Source organism: Mytilus californianus, unplaced genomic scaffold (assembly GCF_021869535.1).
Source record: "Mytilus californianus isolate M0D057914Y unplaced genomic scaffold, xbMytCali1.0.p SCAF_5, whole genome shotgun sequence".
NCBI lineage: Eukaryota > Metazoa > Mollusca > Bivalvia > Mytilida > Mytilidae > Mytilus > Mytilus californianus.
In genome coordinates, this window is record NW_026262701.1 from 12,167,681 (window position 1) to 12,195,411 (window position 27,731).

General features: G+C 32.2%; 1 protein-coding gene across 1 annotated transcript in view; it reads left to right on the top strand.

The window, feature by feature from the left end:
* The first annotated feature begins 1,200 nt into the window (after positions 1-1,200).
* Positions 1,201-27,731, top strand: part of LOC127702553 (uncharacterized) — a 53,534-nt gene continuing 27,003 nt past the window's right edge. The window contains exons 1-8 of the mRNA XM_052206796.1: positions 1,201-1,338; positions 18,981-19,364; positions 20,784-20,918; positions 22,118-22,231; positions 23,046-23,162; positions 24,155-24,262; positions 25,697-25,984; positions 26,362-26,580. Of these exons, the coding sequence (XP_052062756.1) occupies positions 19,010-19,364; positions 20,784-20,918; positions 22,118-22,231; positions 23,046-23,162; positions 24,155-24,262; positions 25,697-25,984; positions 26,362-26,580 (1,336 nt within the window). The 5' untranslated portion in view covers positions 1,201-1,338; positions 18,981-19,009. The remainder of the gene's footprint in view (positions 1,339-18,980; positions 19,365-20,783; positions 20,919-22,117; positions 22,232-23,045; positions 23,163-24,154; positions 24,263-25,696; positions 25,985-26,361; positions 26,581-27,731) is intronic.

The following is a 27,731-nucleotide window of genomic DNA, read 5'->3' on the forward strand; positions in this document are numbered from 1 at the left end:
GTTGTTAAGCACCTAGTAATACTAGTCTATCATTTGATGTGAAAGTATTGTTTTTTTGATTATTTACACACCTTGTACCTTAGATAGTTCGGAGTATGAAAGTATTGTTTTTTTATTATTTACATACCTTGTACCTTAGATAGTTCGGAGTGTGAAAGTATTGTTTTTTTTTATCATTTACATACCTTGAACCTTAGTATAGTTCGGAGTGTGAAAGTATTGTTTTTTTTTATTATTTACACACCTTGTACCTTAGATATTATTTACACACCTTGTACCTTAGATATTATTTACACACCTTGTACCTTAGATATTATTTACACACCTTGTACCTTAGATATTATTTACATACCTTGTACCTTAGATATTATTTACACACCTTGTACCTTAGATATTATTTACACACCTTGTACCTTAGATATTATTTACACATCTTGTACCTTAGATATTATTTAGATACCTTGTACCTTAGATATTATTTACACACCTTGTACCTTAGATATTATTTACATACCTTGTACCTTAGATAGTTCGGACACATTAAAGAACATGTATGGTGACTTTATAATTTTAAGTAATCATTGTAACCTATGTTTAATTTGATGATTTTACAAAATCACAGAAATGATAATACAAAGTAATACTCCCCTTAAACACGTACCCCTCCCCCCCCCCCCCCAAAAAAAAAAAAAACACCATTGAAAATTATTACAATTACAATCTTCTGAAGTAATACAAAATGAAGATATACAATTTTAAAGTTTTTTTTATATTAATTTGCCCCTTAATGCTTTCCTCCTTTTCCACATAAAACAGATGGCAATTATGGTAATAGTTTTTTTTCTTCTGTGACAGTTCTATCAGCTATCTCCTGTAATTCAACATGTTAAAAGTTACAATTAAAATTGCATTAATTTTCCTTTACAAATTATTTTTCTGGAAATCTTAGAAAATTATTAATGGCTTCATGAAAACCCGTACGATATTGTGTACTGAACTGTCTTTTTTCTGTAATGGACTTTTCCGCCCATATTAACATATTTTAAAATAAAATCAATACATATCATTTTCATAATCTTCTTTCGTCATTTGTTGAATGTGCTGTTCATTTTTACATATCCTAGACCAATTACAATGCCTAATCTAGCGAAAACTATTAGTCCACTGACGGAAAGACATCTGTCACCCTAATATACAATTTTGTTGATGAATTTATCAATATACCAAACAAATGATATATTTTTGTATATTAAATTTTTATATATCACAACTTGTATCCTTGGAGGATTCTTAAAGACATATTCAGGATGTCATAGTAGCATAATCTCATATTTGGCAGTAAGTTTTGTTTATTTTTATTGTTTAAACACCAGTGATTAAAATGTTACTATTTTATGGACATTTGACAATAAGTAATAATTGATGTGGTGACGTGCTGGGAAGTTAAAGAGATTTAATTTTTTTTTATAATCAATTAACAATAAGTGCATGATAAAAATCTAGAACAGGTTTATGTCTTAGTTTCAATCGATACTATTGAATGTTAAATCAAAATATTTAAATGACATTAATTGCAAAACATCAAGTTTAAGAAAAAATACTGCAAAAGGGGGGGGGGGGTCAAATTCAATTTGAAGTTAGTGGTATAGCTTGTTAAATCAGTGGAATACAACGTAGCCATGTAATAACTCGAATGGAAAGGATATAGTTTGTTTTATAAGATTGGAAGATGCATAGAAGCTCTTCTTGGAAAGCTAGCTTCAGTAGTTACACTTGAAAAAAAAATCCAACATGTATATTAAAAATGGCCATCAAAAAACAAACCGAAACGAAGAGTAAAGCAATCTAAATAGAGAGCTTTTTCCTCAGTTTTAGTTACTATTGCAAATTAACGAACTTGACAAATGAATTCAAGAAATGAATATTTGAGTGCGGAAAGCTTTGATTTCATCAAAGACACGTGTCAATTTCTACAAAAAACGTTATCGATGATATTAAACTCTATCTTTAATATGGGTCGATCTTGCTAAACACTGAATTTGTTGTGAAACTCTGTGTGATGAAGGGCTCGTTATATTAAAACATCTTTTAGTCAACTGACTCGTGTTGTTCGCCCCACACCACCATTTTGTTCATATATTTGATAAACTTTAAAAAAAAACAACAAAAAAACGAGCCTTTCAAGAATTTACCCGCAAAGGATTGACACTTTAATGTTAGCATATTATATATTTAGTCAACTGAAGACCTAACCTGTCCATAAGCGTACATGCATATTTGATCTATTATTGCATTCTAATTTGAGTTTAAATAGTAAAACACATAGGTAAACAATTGAAGAATCAACACTGGTTTTGTTCATTATGAAAAAGATATGAAAAAAGGGCAATTCGACGGGCTTCTGATGCGAAGAACAACGTGCAAACCCTTCCATGGCACCTGGGATGAGTCTCAATTTTGAGTGAAGGTCCTTTTTAATAATTGTCTACACTTGTTTAACCATATTTTTTGGCCTTTGAGTTTTTTTCTCCCTTGGAAATCATTCTTTTGATTCTGATTTTTCAGTCCCTTTGACTCTAGATAGAGGAGCATCAGCTTGTTTTCCGGTCTTAAATACAGATGTGCATTATGATGTGAATGTTTGAAACTGTTTGAAGCTGTATGATGTGATAATAAACTGTATGATGAGATAATAAGAAATAAGTACAATCTCAGGGTAAAGGTTTTAGTAGCTTACCGTGCAGTTATGGTAACATCAAATTGAAACTTATTACACCCGTTTTTTTTGTAAGGTAAACTTTTAAAATAATTTGACCAAATAAGATTTTGACCCCGATTGCAAGGTTCACTTAACCTAGATATGAGATAGTGCGCGCGCGCTCATGGATACTTATTCTTGTTTGTATTTTTCTTTTAAATTGTTTCTGTAGTGATTTGCATCATATACCTGCAAAACCAATTTCTATTGCTATTTATTGAATTAATCAAATGATTTATTTCTTTAACGAGATTACGAGTACCTCTTCACTCCGAAAAAAAATATTAATATACCTTTATTACATGACATGAACTCATGTATATATGTGTTAGAGGTCATGCATATTCAAAGTATACATGAATTACCATTTCTGGTTCTTTAAAACGATTAATTCTAATAAATGCGCAATATAGAAAAAAATCAATCACATTACAGAATATTATCTGCTTAAATGTATATTGTGATATTCAACGTAGCTTTAAATAAAAGGAAATTAACATGTATTTTAAAGTATTTTTCACTAGATTTGAGCATGCATAGTTATCTCATATAATGTTCACCTTATCTGGAATGAATAATTGTTCACCATTACATATGTTATTACCACACCTTTTCTGCACATTACAAAGCACCTCAACGGAGCTGAGGGAGTTCTATTTCCCCAAAATGTACGGAGATATATGTAATTTTGTACTTCATATCATTTACATGTTGTGTTGCTGTTTGTTCTACGGAATTTCAGCAATCCTAATTAGTAATTGTAGTGAGAAAGCATATTCATAAAAAAAATAGAATCACTTTGATTTATGGATACTTGGTTTAATTGTGTTGGTGGCTGCTATCTATGCTCCCGCCGCGATCTAATTTTACTTTGCATGAACCAAATGTTATGAAACTTATACACAATTCTTATTACCACCAAACACAGATCATAATTTGAATTTGGGTCAAATCACTTTCACTGTTCTCGAGTTATATCCCTTTATAAATCAAAAAAAATTGCTGAATTTGTCGTATATTTACAATCGGGATCATCTGTGTTCCATGAACACATTCTTTTTTATTTATTTATGTTTACCACATGGTTCGTTTACAAATTTCTGATATATGGTAAAATATTTATCGCACCTTCTGGGGTCCTGATTGATCTATTTTTAATATTCTTTGACTGGCCCAACAACCATTCAAACAGCCAAACCGCCTCGGTGGTCTCATTGTTGCGTGTTCGCCTGGAGTGCTGGAAGTCGGGGTTAAAACATCGGCCGGGTCAAATCAAAGACTTGAAAATTTGTATTTGCTGCTTCTCCGCTAAGCATGCGACATTTAGAAGTAAGAACAAAGACTGGTCGGCTCGGAGTCAGAATAATGTGTTCGATTAGGGTGACATGTCTTCCTGTGGATTGGTTACTTTGTGAACTAGCACGTTGAAAATCCGAACCAGCGTGTCAGTCTAGTACAAAGTAAATTTTATACTCATGTCAAATTGTCATGTTCTTGTCCTGAATATGCATTTAAATTTGCCATTTGACGTTATTAACCATCCATCAATCAAACAGCAAAGTCAATGACATTATTGAGAGTGTGTAATGAAAGAAATACACAAAACTGGTAGCCCCCTTTTGGTGGATAGAATTGCCTCGTATGGGATAATAGACAAATGTCAGGTTATAGAATTGTCCGTTTGGTGAGAGGATTTGAACATGCCCGTTCAAAGTAGCTCAGAGAACAGAAAACAATATTTTTTTAAACTGAATGTTCAAATCTGCTTTTACTTTTCATTCACAAGTATAATCTTTCTACCAAACGAAAGTGTGACAAGGATAGTTGCATAAAATCGTAATTTTGTCTATATATTTATGATATTGAATTTGAATTATCGACCAGAAAACCCTTATATGTGTGTGTATGCATGTAAATTTATTATTTTCACTTTTCTAATGTAAACCTTAGCAGATGAATCATATGTAGTGGTAAACATGATTATAGTAAGCTCAAAAAACTTAATATTGACAAGGAGTTTTAAGGTCTACTATACAAGTCATAAAAATCAGGCTTAAGTATTAAGTATTTGTATTTTGTTTATATATGTAGTACATACTACAAATTAAAAATACCAATTTACCAGATGACATTGTATATGACCATACATTTACTTGTTTTTTGTGCTTTGTATCGATCTGAAGTTAAGCCCTTTTCAACTGATTTTTATAGTTTGTTCATATGTTGTACTGTTACACAACTGTCCCAGGTTTGGGGAGGGTTGGGCGCCCGCTAACATGTTTAACCCCGCAACATTCTGTATGTGCCTGTCCCAAGTCAGGAGCCTGTAATTCGGTGGTTGTCGTTTGTTGCTGTTTATCATTTTTGTTTTTCGTTCATTATTTTGTACATAAATGAGGCCGTTGATTTTCCCATTTGAATTGTTTTACATTTGTCATTTCGGGGCCTTTTATAGCTAACTCTATATGCGGTATTAGTTTTACTCATTGATGAAGGCCGTACGGTGACCTATAGTTGTCAATTTCTGTGTCATTTGGTCTCTAGTGGAGAGTTGTCTCATTGGCAATCATACCACATCTTCTTATTTTCAAATAACAAATTTGTTATATAAAACTTAAAACTAAGAAGATATGGTATGATTGCTAATGAGACAACTCTACCAGAGACAAATGACGTAGAAGTATGCCTATTTTTTTTAATACAAATTGGGATACTTAAGACCCTTGAATGTGGACTATACAGTATTGCTTTTGTTCTTGTCTGAGTTTGTCCAGTCAGAAATTAAATGTGAGAGCAGGATCACAATAATTTTGAGAAATCATGTAAAACTTGTAGGTAATTGTAAAGATCCAGCCTATCACCGAAACTTCATTAAAAATAAACTTCTTGATATCGTGAAAATCTTACAGCTATTTAATTTCAATGTCAGAGATAAAGGGTACAACAAGTCAGAAGAGGAAAGATTGAAGGCACCGGTAATCCCCACTAGTACTTTTAGGATGTAACGAAAAATCAAGCTAAAGAGTGGTTCCGTTTATCTATAGCAGGATGTATAAATACGCAGCCGCGTCTGGTCATAAATGGGCGTTAGATCCGATGCCTCGTTAAGGGTGTGTCCCACTCTCTGCATATTAAAAAACCCTTGCAACAACTCTTTGAGGTGTCCGTGTGTTGTCTGTTGAAAGGCAAAGTTTCTGTCCTTATCATTGTTTTGAAGAAAGGCTGACAACCACTATAATGGCTATGTTGACGACAACGATCGAATGGTTAAATCTGTGTTAATTGTTCAAGACCGAACCGCCCAAGTTGACATTTAAAAAAAAAATACGGCTCAATGTGATATAAAAGGTTCAATACGTAAAGAACAGATACAATGAAACCAAAGACGAAGACGTATATCAATTCATCCAGACATTTGTAGCACGTGCAGTACAAATAAGCAGCGGCATATTGTGTCTACCTTAATGTATTGTAATGTCATAAAGTGCAAATCTCCATAATTTATTTCCATGTATTGAGATCAAAGAAATACGCCTTTGATACAGATCAGTTATGCAGATTATATACGTTTGAAAAATTAAATTGCATTTGATATTTGATCGAACTCGATTTACATCAAAATTAGACCAGTTATTTTTTTTTTACTTTTACGTAGGCGTTCATTCAAACAGCCAAGCAAATGACTCTATTTAGAATGTGTAATGAAAGAAATACATAAAACAGATACAAAGGAATCAGTATTCGCAACATATGTATGTCCTATAAGAATAAAAAACTGACTGATATAAACCTTCAGGATATTACACATAATGTGATTGAATTTTCAAGGATACATAATGACTAAGTCAATTTTGAAAAAAAAATGCACATTTGTATAAATTGATGTTCATGCATCTTTGTACTCACGTACTAAAATGCTGAAATTCATACAGACACTGAGAAGTAAATTGGAAAAAAATATATGTTAAAATGACCTTTATATACTCTTTAATCATTTAATCTTTGGGTTACTTAGACTACTATGATTACATATGTTTATTAGAACAATTCCTGAAAAGACCATGAATCGAAAGAGGGCGTTCAAATAAAATTAACATAGAAAGTAACACTTTTGAACATTTTACACATAAGCGAGCCTTCCGTCGCGTTAACATTTTCCGAGAATCCCTTTTAACTAGGTCATGTTTTTCTCTGACTGTTAATGACGTCTTTACAAAAAGTAACTGCAAGTACTCTCAGATCTGTACTTCGTGTCTTTTTGTTTTTGGGATGTATAAGTACCCGTCCACGTCCACTCTGTGTTTTGTTGGATGTTTTTCTATTTGTATCCTTCTTATGAGTTAAGCCTTTTTCAACTGATTTTAATAGTTTGTTCTTATGTTGTACTGTTGGACCATTGTCCCAGGTTAGGGGAGGGTTGAGCGCTCAAAAACATGTTTAACCCCGCCACATTCTTTATGTGCCTATCACAAGTCAGGAACCTGTAGTTCAGTGGTTGTCGTTGATTCATGTCTGTCATATTTGTTTTTCGTAAATTGTTTTGTTATAAATTAGGCCGTTAGTTTTCTCAATTGAATTGTTTCATATTTTTCATGTCGGGGCCTTTTATAGCCGACTATACAGTATGGGTTTTTTTTAATTGACGAAGGCCGTACGGTTGCCTATAATTGCTTACATCCACTTCATTTTAGCTTTGGTGGATAGTTGTCTCATTGGCAATCATACCACATCTCCTTATTTTTCGGACAATTTTAATAGACAGGCCATTCAATTCTAAGAGTTTTTATCTCCACAATCAAACACTTTCTCATGACGCATAGACATTTTTATATATATTCCAGAAAACGGAAGGTTTCCTGGCAATAGGCGTCTAAACACATCTCAGCATTGTTACTCCCATTAATCCAAAGCAAGGGGACAAACAATGCAAATTTTAAAAATTGTATCAAATAAAGATAAAATGCAAAATAAAATATATGTAATGTAACCTAATATGCTGAATAAACTGCACTGCAATATGGATTGAAATAAAAATTGATAGACATTTGTGTTGCATTTATAAAGACTTGATTTGTATATGTTTGGCCATTTGAAATGTAAATATTTTATTGAATTAGTTTTCAATTTATGACGATACCATCAACTACTTACAGACCATCTGATGAGATAGTATCAAAGGCCATTGCAAAGATCGATATATTGACACGTATTATCGATATCCACACAGGATGGTGTTTATCTGCATTTCAGGATCCTTTACATAAAATAGTAACAGATAAATAAAATATTTATATACTGATAGGCAAAAGAAAAGCTCTGTCATCAATTAAGAAAATCGGAAGCGGGATTTGAAATGAGCGGAATTCATTTCCGGACATGAATGTTTCGAATTGAATATTGATTTTTTTTTTAATTGTAAATTTGTAAAAATTGTAAAAACAACGATTACAGGATACCGATTTGGCACAGACACATATATAATGTGGCGGGGTTACACATGTTTGCGGGTGCCCAATCCTCTCCTAACCTGGAATAGTACTCATCGGAACGAATACAAAGCACAAAATCAAGTAACAAAACACTAAAGACACAAAGAACAGATCTGATAGTACTCAGACTTTGAAAGCTAGCTCAAGCCAAGAAGAACTAATAAAAAAATATGTATTTAAGACTAAACTATCAATCAGTACACATCCAGCATCTAATGGTTTTAGCGTAAAGACGTCATCTGTCAGAGAAAAACATGATGTTGTGCAATGCCAAAATATAGGTATCGACAGAATGTTTGACCTTCAAAAGTGAATAGCATTATTTAGTTAAGCCTTTATTTATTGATAACTAAATCAATGTCTATACCGATAAAAAGACAATATTCATAGATCTATTTACAATGTTAAATTGGTACTCTTTTAGACTTACCCGGATCGTATTTACAGCCTCGATCAACAACATCACCGTAAAACCCGTTTGTAATAAGTATTCTACAGGTACACTCTATGGAAGAATTTAGTAAAGGTTTTATGTACTTTGTGGTAGCAAAATCTATGAGTTGATAATTTACTTGTTATACATGGATTACGTTCATTGAAATGCAAAATTTCACCACAGAAACCGGCATGACGATTGTTGGGATATTTACAAAGGAACATCACCGTCCAAAAAAGAAAAAAAATAACAATAGGGAACAAAATATCGTCCCTTTTGTCGTAAATTTATGTGTGGAGTTTCCCATTTAAAACTGAAATATCTAAATCTAGGAAAGGACAGTTATTGCTGTTTATACTTGATTTATTTGAAGTAAGTTCCTTTGGGAAGATTTCGAGAATTATTGATAATTTAACAAATTAGATATCACAAGGTAACGGTAAGTGTTGTTGAATTTAACAACTAAATGGCATTTAGACCTTCTTTTACTGAGGTTTGTCATACACTGTTATTCATGACAATACAAGAACAAGTCTGCTGTTAAAGGGGCGCAATTGGTGCCCACAAGAATACTTACAGCCAGTCGATAAAATTTATTGCTGGAACGTATGATAAATTCTACGTATGATTGAAAGTGGGTTATTCAACCACAAATAAAATTTAAAAATATGTTTTCTTTTGTCGGAAATTAAAGTTTTAACAATCTATTCCATTCCCTTCTTATGTAACTTTAAAACGATAATTTGAAGTGAATGATGCATAAGAAACAGTTGGTTGTCTTTTGCGATACAGAGAGTATTGTGTGGCTATTAAATAGATTAAGATAAGTAAATATAATATGTTATCAAGGTGTTCCTATTCAATAGAACTTCTTCGACATAAGGCCGTCATAATATAGATTGAGATCAATAGACCAAGCGTTCTATAAAGGAATGACGAAACCATGGATGGAATCAGGTTCTCTAAGGTCATTCAATAGGAATAAAACGCCCAAAAGCATATAAAGAAATGGACCATTTGTAGCAATCTTATAGTGCCGAACATTGATTTCGATGTTCACGTTGTCTAACAGACCGACCTGTGGTTTGGAGGTAAATGTTTAGCATACTTAATTTCTTCTGGCGGTCTGACTATTAAAAATGACATTGTGTTATCTTTAGTCAGAATAATTGAAGGTTATTGTTTAGTATATTTCGAAACCAATATGGTAGAGGATTTGTTTGGATATTGTATAACGGTTTGACGGTATCCAAGTACTGTAAATTCAGAAATTATTGCGTGCATTTATTATTGCGATTTTGCCATTTTAGACTAAAATTTTTGTGATATTGAGAAAAATCCTGTTTAATTCATATAAAACATTTCAAAATGCGAGTTCAAATTATTGCGATTATAACCCTGTCGCATTTTTCGCAATAATAAAAACATCGCAATAATTTCTGAATTTACAGTACTAGATCTAGTCATGGTTCTTTTCCTTTATTTATATGTTTAAAAGCTACACGACCGGTACAAATAGAGGAGCAGGAATTGCATGCAAAGGATATAAATAAATAAATAAATAAATAAATAAATAAATAAATAAATAAATAAATAAATAAATAAATAAATAAATAAATTAATTAATTAATAATAAACCTTTGGTTTTAAACAGTGTGCCTTAAGGATTATTCCAAAGTCTTTTATCAGTTCTCCCAAATATTGAAAAGTTCAACCTGGTTATCGAATCCAATCTTTTTAGTTGTTGTTTATTGTCATTGTTTATTGTTACGAATATTTACTATACTAGTTATAAAAATATGAGCAAGTATCGACACCAGTCTATTGTTCAAGACTATTAATATGATTACCTCTGGATGTTTTTGTTTGTTTATTGTTTATTGTTTGTGTTAGGTTGCTGTCTCATTGATTTATGACAAACATTCATTTAATAATTAAAAATAAATAGTTGGAGTCTTCAGTGAAGACTCATGTGGCTTGCTAAAGTAATGAAAAAGTTTCTTATTTCATTTTGGCAATATACTGCTTAGTCTATGTTTGAATATGATAAACGTAAAAAAATAAATCATAATAATTGAAAATTATATGTCACTTAATTATATACAACCTTCAAATTTAGGCAATTCCTGTTTAGTTGTTAAAGAGGAGATTAAGATTCCACTCGTTATTACTACAACTCTCTGTTTGATCTAAATAGATATCCCCAGAAGTCAAGGTGTACATCTTTAATACCTATGAGATAGCATTTATAGTTTATTTTTATTTCTGTCACTTAATTTATAGGAGGATTTACCGGTTAATAGAACTATACCCATACAACAACATCGAAACTCCTTATTTGGCTACAGGAAATGTCAAAATTATTTATCATTGAACAAAGCATAACTACACTTACTGTAATAGAAAATCTCTAGTTGGAATCGTTTTGTTTTTGTTGTTCAGAATATTTGAATCATGGCTATGATGATGGTGATGATGGATGGCTGCCTAAAGTCCAGCGGCAAATTAATATGCATATTCAGGACGAGAACATGTTAATGTAATATGAATATTAACCCTGCTTTGTGCTAGACCGACACGCTGAGTTGGATTTTTAACGTGCTAGTTCATAAGGTAACAGTCCACAGGAAGACATATCACCTTAACCGGACACATTATTCTGACTCCGAGCCGACCAGTCTTTGCCCTTTTCCTTAATGCCGCGTGCTTAACGGAGAAGCAGCAAATACAAATTTTAAAGTCTTAAGGTTTGAACCGGCCGGGGTTCGAACCCACGACCTCCCGCATTCGAGACAAACACTACCGCGAGACCACCGAGCGGTTTGAATCATGGCTATGAGAAACATTATTATAAATGGTAAATATATATTTTTCAACGGCTTTACAAGAACATATGGATAACGAACAAACACGACCAACATGCAGACAATGCGATCAAAGGCAAACGACCGATGATTTCTATGTGTTCTGCTATCTGGTGGAAACGAAAACTCATAAATCAGTATAAACATAAGTAAAAATTAAAAACAAATTCAACGATTTAGTTTTTATTCATAGCTTTAAATTAACTATTGAGCTGATGTAACTAAAGAATAATATTACGCTAATTAAAGTCAGCTTCATTAGAACACGGTTATCTGAGAAACAGTGCAAGTTATGAAATAGGTTGTGATAGCACAATTGAACTTTATCTCGTTTGTCTCAATTTTTTTTTGTATCAATACTGACTGTTATTATTAGCTTTTTTATGTATAAGTTTTTTTATGAGTACATTTTGCATGCTTGATAAACTCAGGATTATCAACAATAAGTACACTATCAAGGTATCTGCTCTTACTGGTCAAAGTGTTGATCAACGTGTCACATTTTTTTTTATTTTCCCTTTCTGGAAGTTTTCCATTCAATATATTCTGAAAACATTCTTTGGGAAATAAAACGAAATCGGATCTAATTGAATTGATTACTTTTAGGGGGACGTTATATAATTAAATATATTTTTTGAAAATAAAACAAGGAAAGAAAATGAATGTTCATGCCCCTTTTTGTGCTCTTTCCACAATCATTCCCGTTGAATGTATTTGAAAAAAAAATCAGGGATTCCTTGATGCATAAATAAAGCATATTTTGCAGTTTATTTCCTAAAATAAGATAAATTGTTATAATAATAAGTTTTCACGTTTGTATTACTGTATGCTTATTTTGAAGGCATATGATAAAATTTCGTTTGCACGTGATTTGACGAACAAACCTAATGAAACCAGTTATTGCCACCCTTTGAATTTGAATGTGGTTAGACACGTTCCTCAAGGTTTAAGTAAGTATACTAAGACTCTTAACACCATACTTTGAAACTTTCGTCAAGATCATGAAATTTTTTGGTGTTGAAAAATGATAGAAATCGTGATTTTTATTTATCACGTAATTCTCCCGATTTCCGCAGAAATTGATACCTACATAAGATCCATATGCACAAGTATCCCTCTATCTATCATTTGGAAAAAAATACACAGAATATGATCCTTTTCATCACGACTAATTCAATTCATTAGGCCAAGGTACGTAGACTAATGGCAACAAATTGGAAATCTGTTATAAAACAAGCCACGAACCCAAGAAGGCGACATGAATATTCAGTTGAAAGGAGTATCTATTTATCTTTAAAAAGTCTGAAAAACACCAATAGTATTATACATTTAGGGGTGTTATTTAGTGCACCGACTCGTCTTGACTTATATGCACGATGTGCAAGGAATGTGATCGATCCTTGCTGCATACAAAAAATCTCGTCTTTCAATGTCTGCATTTTTTGGCTGACTATATACATATATATTTATTTACATTGATATTGTCAATACAGTCATGCATTTTATAATTAAGTTTTAAATTAAATGTATATCGATACTTTAAGGTTTATATAACATGCAGCTGTTATATAATATCAGTTTTTTAAGCGTGTGGTGATATTTACGTAATCCTTTAAAGCACATACATTTAATTTAATGAAAAGACCCAATTACCTTTTACAGTAATTTTTTCCCTCTTTTTTTATTATATTTTTCTCCCCTTTATTTTGAATAATAACTCATTACCATAAACGCTATGATTTATTTAGCAAACCACACAGAGTGTTGCTTATTTATACAAAACATAAAATGTTCAACTATCAGAAAAATAAAAGTTGCTGCATGGCAAACCTAAAAATTGGACATGTATCTATATCACCAAGCTCCTTACCAGGTTCTGATAGCTCAATTAACAATTGACGCATTTCTGTATGGAAACTTCCCCTTATCCCTATTTTTTTATAGTGACTGAGATAGAACCTCACCTTTCCCCAGGTCCTCAGTCTCATACAAAAAAGTTTACATTTTTCTGACATTGACCTAACATTGTTTTTATACTGCAACTTAAATCAATACATTGATAGCTTTTTGAATGGTAACACAAATTTCAAACTTATTTTCATCCCTAAATAAATCTCTGATTGTGCCGGAAAAGTGATCCATGATGAAATTTACATTGCACAAAATATTTAGGAAATAAACACAACTAGTTGCAGTATAAAAGGATCCTTCTGGTTGGGCTTCCTATGTGGAAATACCATGAAAAGGACTGTGTTAAACTATTTTCTCAATCATATCCTTGTGGAGGTCGAGCTGGTGACATTTGTTTTATACCCCCTGCAAACAGGGTTGTTAGGGGTTTTTATAGGAAAGAAGCTTTGGCTGCATGTTCCAACTTCTCTGTCCAATTAAAACTATATTTTGTCAAATTACATATTAAGAGAAAAGAGTTACTAAGAGATCTATGATAAATGATTTAATTTTGGATGTAACACGTCTTCTGATTGGCTGAAAGTTTTTTGTATATCAGCTCATAGACATAATTTTATCATGTGACCGTGACGTCATCAACGTTTTTTCACGATTCACTCCTTAAAAATGGAATTTAGAATTAAATTATAAGGACTGACAGTAATATTGTTTTTTTGTCTATTCGAAATAACCTCTAAAATGTGGTGCGTACTTTTAAATAAACCGCTACGCGAGTTATTCAGTGTGCACCACATTTTTATGCTATTTTTTCAAAGACAGAAAAAATTTGTAGTCATTCCTTAAATATATATGAGTTGGTCTGGCTGTGGCTTCAGATATCAAAATTTAGTTGATTATATTCATATTTATATATGATTATCCAAATTATTTGTGTCAATTATTAAAATCATTGTAATAAATTACTTTTCTCTTCGTGGGCCCTTTAATTGGAAGAAAAAGATACCTTATCTTATATCTATATTTTTATGATGTGTCACATTTGATAGCATGAATGATTTTTTCTCCATTGAGTAGTTCCTGAATTATGTCTCATTTAAAACCTTTCAGAATACACTTCATGACGCAACTCCTCCTTCATCTTCAGGAGGAAACTTGTATATTAGGTCGCAATGCGAATAAAATAGAGAATGGAAATGGGGAATGTGTCAAGTTGACATTTATAAATTATTATATGATTTATAAAGTCATCGGAACTAATATATTTTCAGCCAAGTCCACTCTGTGTTTTTGTTACTTGTTTTTGCTGTGTATCTATCTGATGAGTTAAGCCCTTTTCAAATGATTTTTATAGTTTGTTCATATGTTGTACTGTTACACCACTGTCCCAGGTTAGGGGGAGGGTTGAGCGCTCGCTAACATGTTTAACGTCGCAACATTCTGTATGTGCCTGTCCAAAGTCAGGAATTCAGTGGATTTCGTTTGTTGCTGTATATCATATTTGTTTTTCATTATTTTGTACAGAAATCAGGACGTTAGTTTTCTCGTTTGAATAGTTTTACATTTGTCATTTTGAGGCCTTTTATAGCTGACTATGCGTTATGGGCATTGCTCATTGTTGAAGGCCGTACGGTGATCTATAGTTGTTAATGTCTGTGTCATTTGGTCTCTTGTGGAGAGTTGTCTCATTGGCAATCATACCACATCTTCTTATTTTTATAAGTTGATGAGTAGTAGAGTCTGAATCTACAATAACTAATCTATCATTACTATGAAAAGATTCAATAAAATAGACACAAGCGGCTAACAATGACATGAAAATAATTGTCTGTTCCTCTTACAAAGTTTCTTACATTGAGATAATTTAAAGAATGTAAATGTATAGCAAATACTTGTCTGAAACTTATTAAAACTGCAAATTCAGATGAGTTTAAAAGAATATTGCAATTTAGAAATTTTAATCTAAGAATTTATATGTTTCCAATCCGACCCAACATTGTCTGTGTAATGTGTCAGCTTCTCTATAGGTTTATGAAAATATTGCAATTTCATATCATAATACACCAATGTCATCATTGAGGTCAAAAACCAAAATATGACCTAGAACTAATGTCATTTCTTTTTAAAACATACAAATCACTTGGTGATATATTTCTGAAGATGGCTCAAACTTCAAATTTTTTATTTCGCTTAAGTGGGTGTGTCCTTATTTTTTTTTCTCCTTTGAACAATATTTAATTTCTAAAAGTGAAGCGATTTTGCTAGAAGTGATACCCAATGTATTGTGCGTATGCAGTTATCTGCTAATACTTTAAATGGCTATTATGGGTACTTTTGATGCACCATCTGTTGTCATGTAAGAGACCTGTTTGCTTTCTGTCTATATTTACTATTAGCTTTTTTAAGCTGAACGATTATTGTACTAAAAATTGATAACATAGAGGAAAAAATACAGGTCTTTTGTTTGCATAAAATATTATAACCGAGATTATGTAGGTGTTAATCAGTTTTCTTGATTTTGGTCGATTCTACTTGAAGTTTTATGAGAGCTTTTTGCAGTTGTAAAATAAAAAAAAAACTTTTTCATTACACTATTTTTTTTAACTCATATATACAGATTGGGGAATATATGCACTGCCAATTTGTAACTCACCTATATCTAGCCTCTCAGTGCATTACAGTGACAATTTCAGAAATATACAATAGTTAGTGACATTCATTTTGTATTCTAATATTGTGTTTTTTTTATATGAATAGAACATCTTATAATCATAAATGAATGTATAGACATTTTTTCAGTAATTCTGTAGTTTTGTGATAGTGTACTCGCTTTAAGTGCGGGAGGTGGTGGGTTCATTTTTTGAAATGGTCAGCCCAAAGACTTTTTCGCTCATCATGCATTATTCAGAAACAAGGGAAAGAACAGGCGGTTGTAACTTAGTCAGAAGACCGACTTATAAAAGTTTTTCAATACTTGTATCCGAATCCAAAATTTGACTGCTATATATTGGTATTTTCCCGTCATAGTATTTTCAATAATAAATACTATTTAAACTGAACTAAGTCTGAATAATGCGTCAGAGTAGGGTAATAAATGCACTTGCGTTGTGAGACAGCATGTTTAAATTCAAACAACAGTTTCGGTCTCGTCCAAAGCCGGAAATTTCCATGAGCCATTAAAATCCTCACTATTCATATAATACTTGCCTCTTAACATTTCGCGTCAATCAATCTATCATATAGTAATTCTGGAAAAAAAATATTGAAGAAGACTTGTTATATAGAATTATCAAATTATTATGGACATAACATCTTAAAGAATAGAAATTTTTATTGAAGGAGTCAGTAAATCAATTTCTAAGAAAAAAGGCAAATAGTGACGTAACTGATTAAATATTCTTTTAGAATTTCATTTAAACTTCTGACTTCGGAACACCCAATTTGACGGTCACATATCATACTTGTATGGTTTGAAGTAGCTGATTTCTTGTTCAACATTCTAGGTGTATGGCAAAGATATGTATTTGTTTGTACGATATAGACTTAGGTATATATGATTACATTACAAACATCAAGGATGTTGTGAAAGGGCAGTGTACTTACTAGGGAACAATTGATGCAACAGCAGAACACCACATATACTGTACAACGACAGCTGTCTTGTTTTTTAATGTTTCTGATTTTGTTTGTTAGATTAACCTTCAAAGGCGATAAAATATGCTGTTTCTGATTGTCATTCACAATGATAAAATCAATTAATAGGAATTTAGACCATCATTTATCAGATCTTCTTATGGTTGTGATTAGTCACGGTAAGGGAACGACATATGATTTTTATGATTTGGCGGGGCCGGATGATCTTTTTCTGATGGAATATATATTTTCATTTGTTTCTTGGCTGGCCAATTTATTTCCTGCATTTTGTTTCAGTTCTTACATGGAACTTTCGCTTTTGGTGAAATAATTCAAAGTCAGATAAATCACTTTTATCCAGCAGATAGTTAGATTAAAATACATACAACGGAAAACAAACAGTGCTTTCTTCTGTTCAAAATTGCCGTAATATTTGTTTGATTTACTATGTAGACGCTAAACGGAATCAAATATTGTTCTGTGTACAATAATCTAAATTCCTTTTTGTTACGTTACAGAATGACTCAGTGGCTGTGTTCTGTGTACAATATTTTAATTTCCTTTTTGTTACGTTACAGAATGACCCAGTGGCTGTGTTCTGTGTACAATATTTTAATTTCCTTTTTGTTACGTTACAGAATGACCCAGTGGCTGTGTTCTGTGTACAATATTTTAATTTCCTTTTTGTTACGTTACAGAATGACCCAGTGGCTGTGTTCTGTGTACAATATTTTAATTTCCTTTTTGTTATGTTACTGAATGACCCAGTGGCAGTGGTCGGTATACAATGTTTTAATTTCCTTTTTGTTACGTTACAGAATGACCCAGTGACTGTGTTCTGTATACAATATTTTAATTTCCTTTTTGTAACGTTACAGAATGACCCAGTGGCTGTGTTCTGTAAACATTGTTTTAATTTCCTTTTTGTTACGTTATAGAATGGCCCAATGGCCGTGTTCTGTATGCAATGTTTTAATTTCTTTTTGTTACGTTATAGAATGGCCCAATGGCTGTGTTCTGTATACAATGTTTTAATTTCCTTTTTGTAACGTTACAGAATGACCCAGTGGCTGTGTTCTGTATACATTGTTTTAATCCCTTTTTGTAACGTTACAGAATGACCCAGTGGCTGTGTTCTGTATACAATGTTTTTATTTCTTTTTGTTACGTTACAGAATGGCCCAGTGGCTGTGTTCTGTATACATTGTTTTAATCCCTTTTTGTAACGTTACAGAATGACCCAGTGGCTGTGTTCTGTATACAATGTTTTAATTTCCTCTTTGTAACTTTACAGAATGACCCAGTGGCTGTGTTCTGTATACAATGTTTTAATCCCTTTTTGTAACGTTACAGAATGACCCAGTTGCTATATTCTGTATACATTGTTTTAATCCCTTTTTGTAACGTTACAGAATGGCCCAATGGCTGTGTTCTGTATACATTGTTTTAATTTTCTTTTTGTTACGTTACAGAATGACCCAGTGGCTGTGTTCTGTAAACTATGTTTTAATTTTCTTTTTGTTACGTTACAGAATGACCCAGTGGCTGTGTTCTGTATACACTGTTTTAATTTCCTTTTTGTTACGTTACAGAATGACCCAGTGGCTGTGTTCTGTATACAATGTTTTAATTTTCTTTTTGTTACGTTACAGAATGGCCCAATGGCTGTGTTCTGTATACCACGTTTTAATTTCCTTTTTGTAACGTTACAGAATGACCCAGTGGCTGTGTTCTGTATACATTGTTTTAATTTCCTTTTTGTTACGTTACAGAATGACCCAGTGGCTGTGTTCTGTATACAATGTTTTAATTTCCTTTTTGTTACGTTACAGAATGACCAAGTGGCTGTGTTCTGTATACAATGTTTTAATTTTCTTTTTGTTACATTACAGAATGACCCAGTGGCAGTGTTCTGTGTACGATGACGGTTACTGTAGCACTACTATTGTTATCCATAACAGCTGCTAACTCGCATTCTTCTTACGGGAACAATTATAAGTCTAGTTACTCAAAATCAAGTTATGGTTCAAATTCTGGACAAAAGTGGAATTCTGGCTACAAATCAATAAGTGATTATTATAAGTCTCTAAGTTCGAAAGCAAAATCTGTTTATAACTCAAAAGAAAGATATAACTGGAGACGAGCCAACTCTGAAGGCTATAAGTACAACTCAAGATCTGGTTACAATTCAAAAGATACCTTGTCCAAATTCGCTAAAGGTCTGTCCAAATCCAGTTCAGAAAAGGCCCATAAAGAACTTTTTTTTTCATCTGCTCGTAAGTAGAGTTATATAATTTTACTTCATTTGATTGCTTAATTTTGACTCTCCTTTTCAATTCATCAAATATGTTGAATGATTAAGAAATAGTGCAATACTTTCACAAGTACCAAATATTGATATACCTGTGTAATTTTTTAGAATACAATTTGTGTGCCAAATAAAAGTGGACTTAATTTTATCAATATTAAGGCTTATTGAGTTATGCTCTATAACGCATTAAAACATGTTTATAAATGTTTTTGTAATAAGTGATTGAACATGCTACAAAATAGGGGTTTTATCTCGTTTTTCAGGAAAATTAAAGTAAATCCAAAATATCCTTCATTACAACCGCATTATTCGTACTAGTTTTATTAATACTAAGCAAAGTACAAGTGATACACGCCAGAGGACTATAAAAGTAATGTTTGATATAGTCAATTAGACCGTTAGCAGACATTTGCAGTGTTTTTTTATTAGCCAATCAGACAAACAGTTATAATATGAGTTAGTAATGTTTTTGCTTAGCCAATTAGACAACTATCTTTAATAAGACATTACAATGTTCATTCTTTTTTATGCCCCATTTAGGGGCATTATGTTTTTTGGTCTGTGCGTCCGTTCGTTCGTAGGTTCGTCCGTCTGTCCCGCTTCAGGTTAAAGTTTTTGGTCAAGGTAGTTTTTGATGAAGATGAAGTCCAATCATCTTGAAACTTAGTACACATGTTCCCTATGATATGATTTTTCTGATTTTAATGCCAAATTAGAGTTTTGACCCCAATTTCACTGAACATAGAAAATGATAGTGCGAATGGGGCATCCGTGTTCTATGGACACATTCTTGTTTAATCTGTGATGATCAGGTCTACACTAGTTTTCTTATTTGGACCTTAATGTTGAGGGGTTTGGGGGATAAAAAAAAAATAGAAATAAATTTATCATACTTTGCCAAAATAAAGTTTATCTCGTTCTTTTTTTCAAAAATATAATTACATATATGGGTCGTCGATATTTTTTAAAGAGGCTTTGCAAAAGTGTCAGATTTTCTAATAATTATATACAATTATGGCCTTCATGAAAAGTTAATGTCCAATCGATTCAAAAGGAGGAAAGGTTATTTTCCTCACGTTCTGTAGGACCCCCTCAATAGAAACAAAAGAGCAAGAAAAGAGATATAACAGGGACAAACGACTTATCCTGACTTGTAGGTTGGTTAAATCCGTATATATTCAGTTTGACTTTGGAATATAAAAATATTGTCGAACTTTTCAAATACCGGACGGGTACTAGACTAAGCACATGAACTTATGTCGGTGTTGACCTACTTTTTAGCTCAATCTTAATTCTCTCTTCTTTGCATTTGATGTAATTTAACATTATTTTGCAAGTTCACTAATGTTATAATTTGGATGTTATTTTAACTGAATGTTTTAAGCTGGACATTGTAAGCCTATTTGTCCATGTTATATGAATGGAATAAGTTATGATCATGGTGACCGTTGGCAGTCAAAAGAAGATCCTTGTACAACTTACAGGTGTGGAAATGGTTTCTACGAAGCTGTTGTACGAGGTATGAAAAACTTCAGATACGTCCATAATTCAATAATACGATGCAACTCCCATGTATCAACTCTACTAAACTATTCTTAGGGCATATCAATAAAATTCTTCAATCTATATATATATAGCCGACAGCCCCACAAGACTGGTGGACACCGAATTTGTTTATTTAACACATAGCATTTGTTATCATCAATATAATTTGTGTACATAAAAATCAAATATAATCTTACGATCATGTGTGTTAAGAAATATGTTGCTCTGTCATCAACGATCGCGCCGTCCAGGAAAACCAATAAAAACGAGTTAACTCGGTCAAACTACATTTCAAATGCAGTCAAATGACTACATTTCAAGTAATGTGGAAAATGTCGGAAAATTGTGTCCAAAACCCAATGCTCGAACAATCGTCTCGAGAGTTATATAGTGCTTTTACGTGTATAATGATGTTAAAATCGTTTGATGTACAATTGGTTTTGGTAATTAATATTTATTACATACATTTCTCTCGGTACTTTCTCGGAATATGGAATAAAACAAATACTGTCTTTTGTTTCGGTAAATATGTGGTTTAATTGACTTTTGAAAAACTGATATTCACTTCGGTCGTTGGCCTCAGTGAATATCAGTTTTTCAAAAGTCAGCATTTGTATAATGTCAACCCTAAAAGGTTATTTCCCTGAGTGTGCACTTTAAAGGTAGTAAACACACTTTACACCTTGTTATTTTGTCCTTGATGGATAGTTATCAATTTTGCAATTATGCCACACCTCCTTATTTTTATATTTTTATGTTTAAGGTAATATTGATTTCATTGTCAAACAACAATACGAAGTTGTAACAGAAAAGAAAAGGATATGGTATTTTAATTCATCACATAAAATACTAGTTATATAATTAAAAATTATCTAGTCCCTCCCCATCAGATCATACCTGTTAAATATAATGAAAACTGTAAAGAATCCTACCCATTTGCAATATTTATTTTCCTTTTGCCATGAAAATACCTTTTAAATACTAAAATGTGTCTGTTCGGCCTTTTATTTACAGGGGTGACTTCTGCAGTATGGAGCCATTAGTTTTACTCCAATAAAACAGTTCCACCTAGTTTTGTTTTGTATTTGTTACAATCTGAAATGCCTAAAACGCAGGTCAACAAAATTAATGATTTAATGAAAATATAAAATTTATATAATGTTATCCCTTTAGGTGTGATGTTTAAAGGACAGTGTAAAAATGTTGGAACTATATGGACAGAGGGATGTTTTACTTATCATGTCAGGCTTATAGGCAACACTCCTATCTACAGACTGAAAGAAGGAGGTATGTTTGATAGAGTGAAAACAATTATTTATAAAATCAATATAAGATTACAATGGAACCTATGGTTTTAATGTTCTTCAATTCGTATTTGGTATGTCTTTCAAACTTTGTTGATTCGAGCGCCACTGGTGAGTCTTATGTAGTCTGGCATACCAAATTATTAGCATGGTCACTTTGATGAGTGATCTAATATAATATCATTATTATCTAAATGAACACAGAATATAAATGGATGATAAAACACTTGCAAATCTTTGGGAGCCCTCAGGGATTTTATCAAATGAAAGACAAAACATATTTTAAAAAAGATTTCTGTTGGTCAATCCTTAGCCTTGTTGAAAATTTGAATTTATCATTCAAATGCAATAAAAAAAAATGATGCCCGAAAAATACAGAAAATGCATCTCACAGCCCTAATAAGCGCAATGAGTATTTTGAAATATTTATTGACATGAAAAATATCTACTAATGACGATAAAAAACATAACTGTTTTATCTGAACTAGGCTGTTGTCATTGTAAGAGTAACGAAATAATAAGATTCACGCCAAATCTTTACTTTAGCTTTGCAAAGCTACAAAACGTTGAAGACTTATCAAAAAATTCTTCTGATTTCTTACAATTATATTGGTTATTCTTTTAGACATCATTTGAAAACACAACTCCTCATGTATTTGTGTATCTGTGGATGCCGAAATATGTGGCTATGACCGTTCCGTTGGAAGGTTGATCCAGAAATAGGCAAAAATGATAAACATAAAACTTGATTCCTCAGTTGTATAATTGTCAATATATAATATATTTATTCAATGAAGGCTGTAAAGACGAGGAAGGTAACTGCTGGAGAGTTGGCGACCAGTTCAAGAAAAACTGTAACACATACGAATGTCAGATAGTAGGGACATGCTATACTTTATCGCTCATTTCTAAAGGTAATAATCAGGTTTCCCGCTTTATATAATTTCAAACTAGTATCTTCCTTACGCTATTTGTCTTCCGCGCAACTAAAGGATATTTTAGAATTTGATTCTCGGTTTGGGAAATCTTGTGCATATTGACAAAACGAAATTCGAAGTTTACGAAATCTAAATGGTTTAAAATACAATAAAATGTTGTTGTTTTATAGAAGCGAAACGAGGTTGGATTATTACTTCGTTTTAAATATTTGCAATTTTAGTTGTCTGGTGAACTTTCGATTTTACTCACATCTCATTTGCTAAATTGATTCTTATATACTCTTCATCTGTTAAATAACCTTTTCCGAACGAACGGAATGTGATTATTATTTTTCAACCTTATTGATTCATTTGAAAAAGCATCGGTTAAATAATTATCTTATATATGATTTGAAAAAATGTTATTCTTGTGGATGAATTCTGCATTCGTTGTTAAAATAATGGCACATTTTATGAGAAAGCGTTGACTGCTCACTCAATTTGATACCAAATACCAGATACGTATTTTTCTATATTTATGTGCATTTGTACTTTTATTTTCCAAATATTTTAATTTGCAATGGCTTGGAATGTACAATTGATAGATAAATCATTTTAAAAGAACTCAGAGAAGCCACCTATTGAATTACATGTTACCTTTAAGATACTCGTGGTCTTTGTTTTTCCAAGTCATGGGATTTGGTTATTGGTTATTTGTAGGCCAAATGAGTTTCCTTGGAAGTGATCTTTGAGGAATGACTCACATTGAACTTAAATTACGTCCAAAATAAATTGCTTCTATAAAATAAGAACCCCCATCCAGACCCTTCATCAACATATGACGGTCATCTGATCGAAATCAGTCCAAACATTAAAACTGTTGGCCTGAAAAAGTCACTGTAAAAGTTAATTCAAAAATTGTTTTATTATTATAAAAAAACAATTATGTATGACTAAAATATTAAAGTGATATAAATTTCAATGTACAGGTTGTGCGTTTAATGGTGAATGTAAATCAGTCAATAAATTTTGGCATGACGGATGTGCCATTTATCAGTGCATGGATCACAGTGGAAAGGCAGAAGAGGTACACAATGGTGAGTGGACGAGATATTCTTAACTATCTAGCTATCAGCATAAAATACGAATAAATGAAATAAGTAGGTATATGGCTCATTACACACAAGCATTATCAGACGCTTTTACTCTATCAGAGGAAATGAATACGTTTATGTCTTACAAAATAGTTTGAAATCAATGTAAATTAAAAAAAAGAAGGATATGGTCAGACTTTTATGTAGAAAGTCACGAGAAACAAAGTATCAATTCTCTTAATGATAAAACCATGCCTTATAGGGAAGCCATTCACCCGAAGGGTTGAGATCTTAATCATAATCTGATTTTAAACACTAAAATTCGCAACAAAAGTTAACATAACGAAGGCGATGCTTTCCGACATTTTTGTTATTCAATTGGGTTCCACAATGGATAAATAATGTTTTAAACGTTATATTCTGTACACTATATAATTTCTAATGACTTTAAATGTTAACAAATAGGAGAGTCTGTTTTTCTTAGACTCCACACTAAAACTTTTCCCAAATGCCAACACTGTGTCAAACCTGTGAGATGTAAAACGAAATTAGGTTTCAAAATTCAAATTTTAACTGGGAAGGAAGAATAGTTAAAGAATGGCAAATATGTCTTCATTTAAGAATTGAATGCATCTTTTTAAAATTTTAATGGGGTTTAAAAGCGTTGACCGAAGCATTTTTTGTATGAAGCGCAGAAGCGCTTTATATTTAAAATGTGCACACGATCAACGCTTTTACAACCGTATAAAATTATAAAAAGAAGCATTCAATTCTTATAATTACATTTTTATGCTATAAACCATTAGATCAATAGTTATGTCAAGTTTTTCGTTTGTTTTTCGATGCATCATTTTAACATTGTCACGGATAGCACGTGCAGTCATAGCTGTTGTATTGTATAAGGAAATAAAATGTGGCATTTTTGTGCCTCACGATTGTTGTCAGCAAATCAAAATTACGGATTGTAATGAATAAAATTGAGAGGGTAAACATACATGTAATGTAATTATTCATGAATACAAATCTATATCACTTATAAAAAAAAACACAAAGAAAAGAAAGAACTCGTGTAGTGCTGTTTTTATGTCAAAGTCAACACACAACTACAGCTATCACCTCACTGCAAATATAAGACGACCCCAGTACCGATTAGAGTTGATTTCTATGCTAGATGTATATAAAACTGCATATGTGCATTTAGGAATACATATGAATGAAAATAATTATGAGGAATTTATTTGTTAGGGATAAAGTAACATTATTTCTTCGACGAGGTGTAAATCAGGCAAGAACTAGTAAATGTACAATGTGCAATGACCTATAGTTGCTTGTATGCGATCTGGTCTCTTGTGGAAAGTATTCTCATACCACATCGTCTTAATGTATATAATGTGTAATGAGTTGTCATCTGTTGTAATCTTATTTTCTGTTCACTAGAGATTATGTACTGGCCAGAGGGTGATTATGGACTACTAAAATCAAAGTCTGGTTGTCCAGTTGATGTTGCAGAAGAATGGTCAGAAGGACATAGAGGGCATATTGGAAGTTTGAAGAATTATGTATCATTTGATTTTGACGCCTTTGGATTGTACAGTAGTTTCGTCTTTATACATTATTTCTGTATGAAGCGAGAAGTGAATGATTCTTCCATACGTCCTCGATACCAGACATATTGGGAAACAGGACAATATTGCATCATGAGAAAAAATGGAACTTGTCCTAAAGGTGCTTTTTGTTAACTTAAATGGGAAAGTTTTGTTTTATTTCTATGAACAAAGGAGGTACATGTCAATGAGACAACAAACCAACGCTGAAAATGTCCTAACATATAAATGAAAACATAAAATCTTTAACAACAGACAGGTTTCCATGTAATATGGCTATCTCATAATCGTCCCGAACCAATACAATTTGTTTTATGAATTATTTTCTTTGTTTCGTTGAACATATACGATTTGTTCAGCTTAACTTTGATTTTGTGAAAGACAAGCGTTCAAAAGCAAGGGATAAATTTTTTTTTTATAAAGTTCATATTTAGATATACTATGGCGCATATCGTTGCTCACAAAAATATTTTTATTTGCTTTTTCTGGCTTATTTAGGGTTTCAAGAGGGATATATTACCATGGACGATGCAGATAGTTATGAACATCTAAGTACCACTAATGGTTCACTGCCTGATGGAAGTTATAAAAAAGACACTACATTTTATTTCTGTTGCCGAAATGATGGAGATATTGAAGTTCCGCTGGTATTGCCAAAGGAAAGACCATTTATTTTGTTTATGGGAAGTAAGGCGGACGATTGTCAACAAGTTAGAGGTACATGATGCAAGAAATTACCTGTGGTCTCGCATTTATATCTTACTAGTGTCATCAATGTTAGAGGTATTTGATGGTAGCTCACATAGTTTCCGAACTTATTGTTAACAAGTTAGATGTATACTTAATGTAAGAAAATTCCTTAGGCTTTAGACAATTTAATATTTTTTTTCTGTGGCAAGTTTATGCAAACCATACCAGAGACGATTAAATGACTAAAGTGTTTCAGATTTCAAACGTTTCATTTTTTATACAATAGTATTGGTACATGAATAAAGAGTACCCAAATATTAAACATTTATAAAAATTATTTAAACTGGATATGATTTAATGTAGTATTAACGCATGCTACATGCATATGACAAGCGTAATGATTTAACTCATGTAAGTATAGGCTTCTTTATCTAAGAAGCCTTAAAATTGAGAAAAGCGCTTTGGACGCATGAAATTTATAACGTGTTGTTTTCATTTTTAAAACAGGCATGACCACAACAGTCGAAGCCTCTTGGGTAAAGTTTGACGAATACATTTTTATATTTACATGCTATTGTTCATCATTTTGCTATTACTTTAAAGTCACATTAATTATAATGTATTAGAAAAAACTATATTTTGGAACCCTCTAAGAGCTGTTTTAATCGTTAATATTTTGCCTATGATGGATTACCTAGACATTATCATTTTGCATGCAAATGCTAACCAAACCTCTAAATAGACTTACATTGTATTTAGAAGGGATATAGTTACGATAATGTTGTCAAGTAATTAAGCATGGCATTTTTGGATTTTGATATTGATTCACTCATAAGGCCTTTGCATCGGAAATAAAAACAGTTGTTGGCATGATGCGGGTAATGTTCTTCTTGTATAATTTATGATGACAGGATACTAAACCCCTAACTGGAGGGATTGTGCTTGATTTTCATATGATCAAGACATAATCTTCCGATCAGTTTAATTGAGATCTGGTGCTGGCATGTCAGTAACTTCTAGTAGTTCTTTGTTAATTTATGTTCCAAATGGTGAAATTGAAATCATACCTTCGTAAATTTTACAGACGCCATCACGAGTTGGTTGACCGTTATGGAATAACCGTTTCACAGATGATATCGGATATGTTCCTTATGTCGTAACTACAATACCCTTCCCTT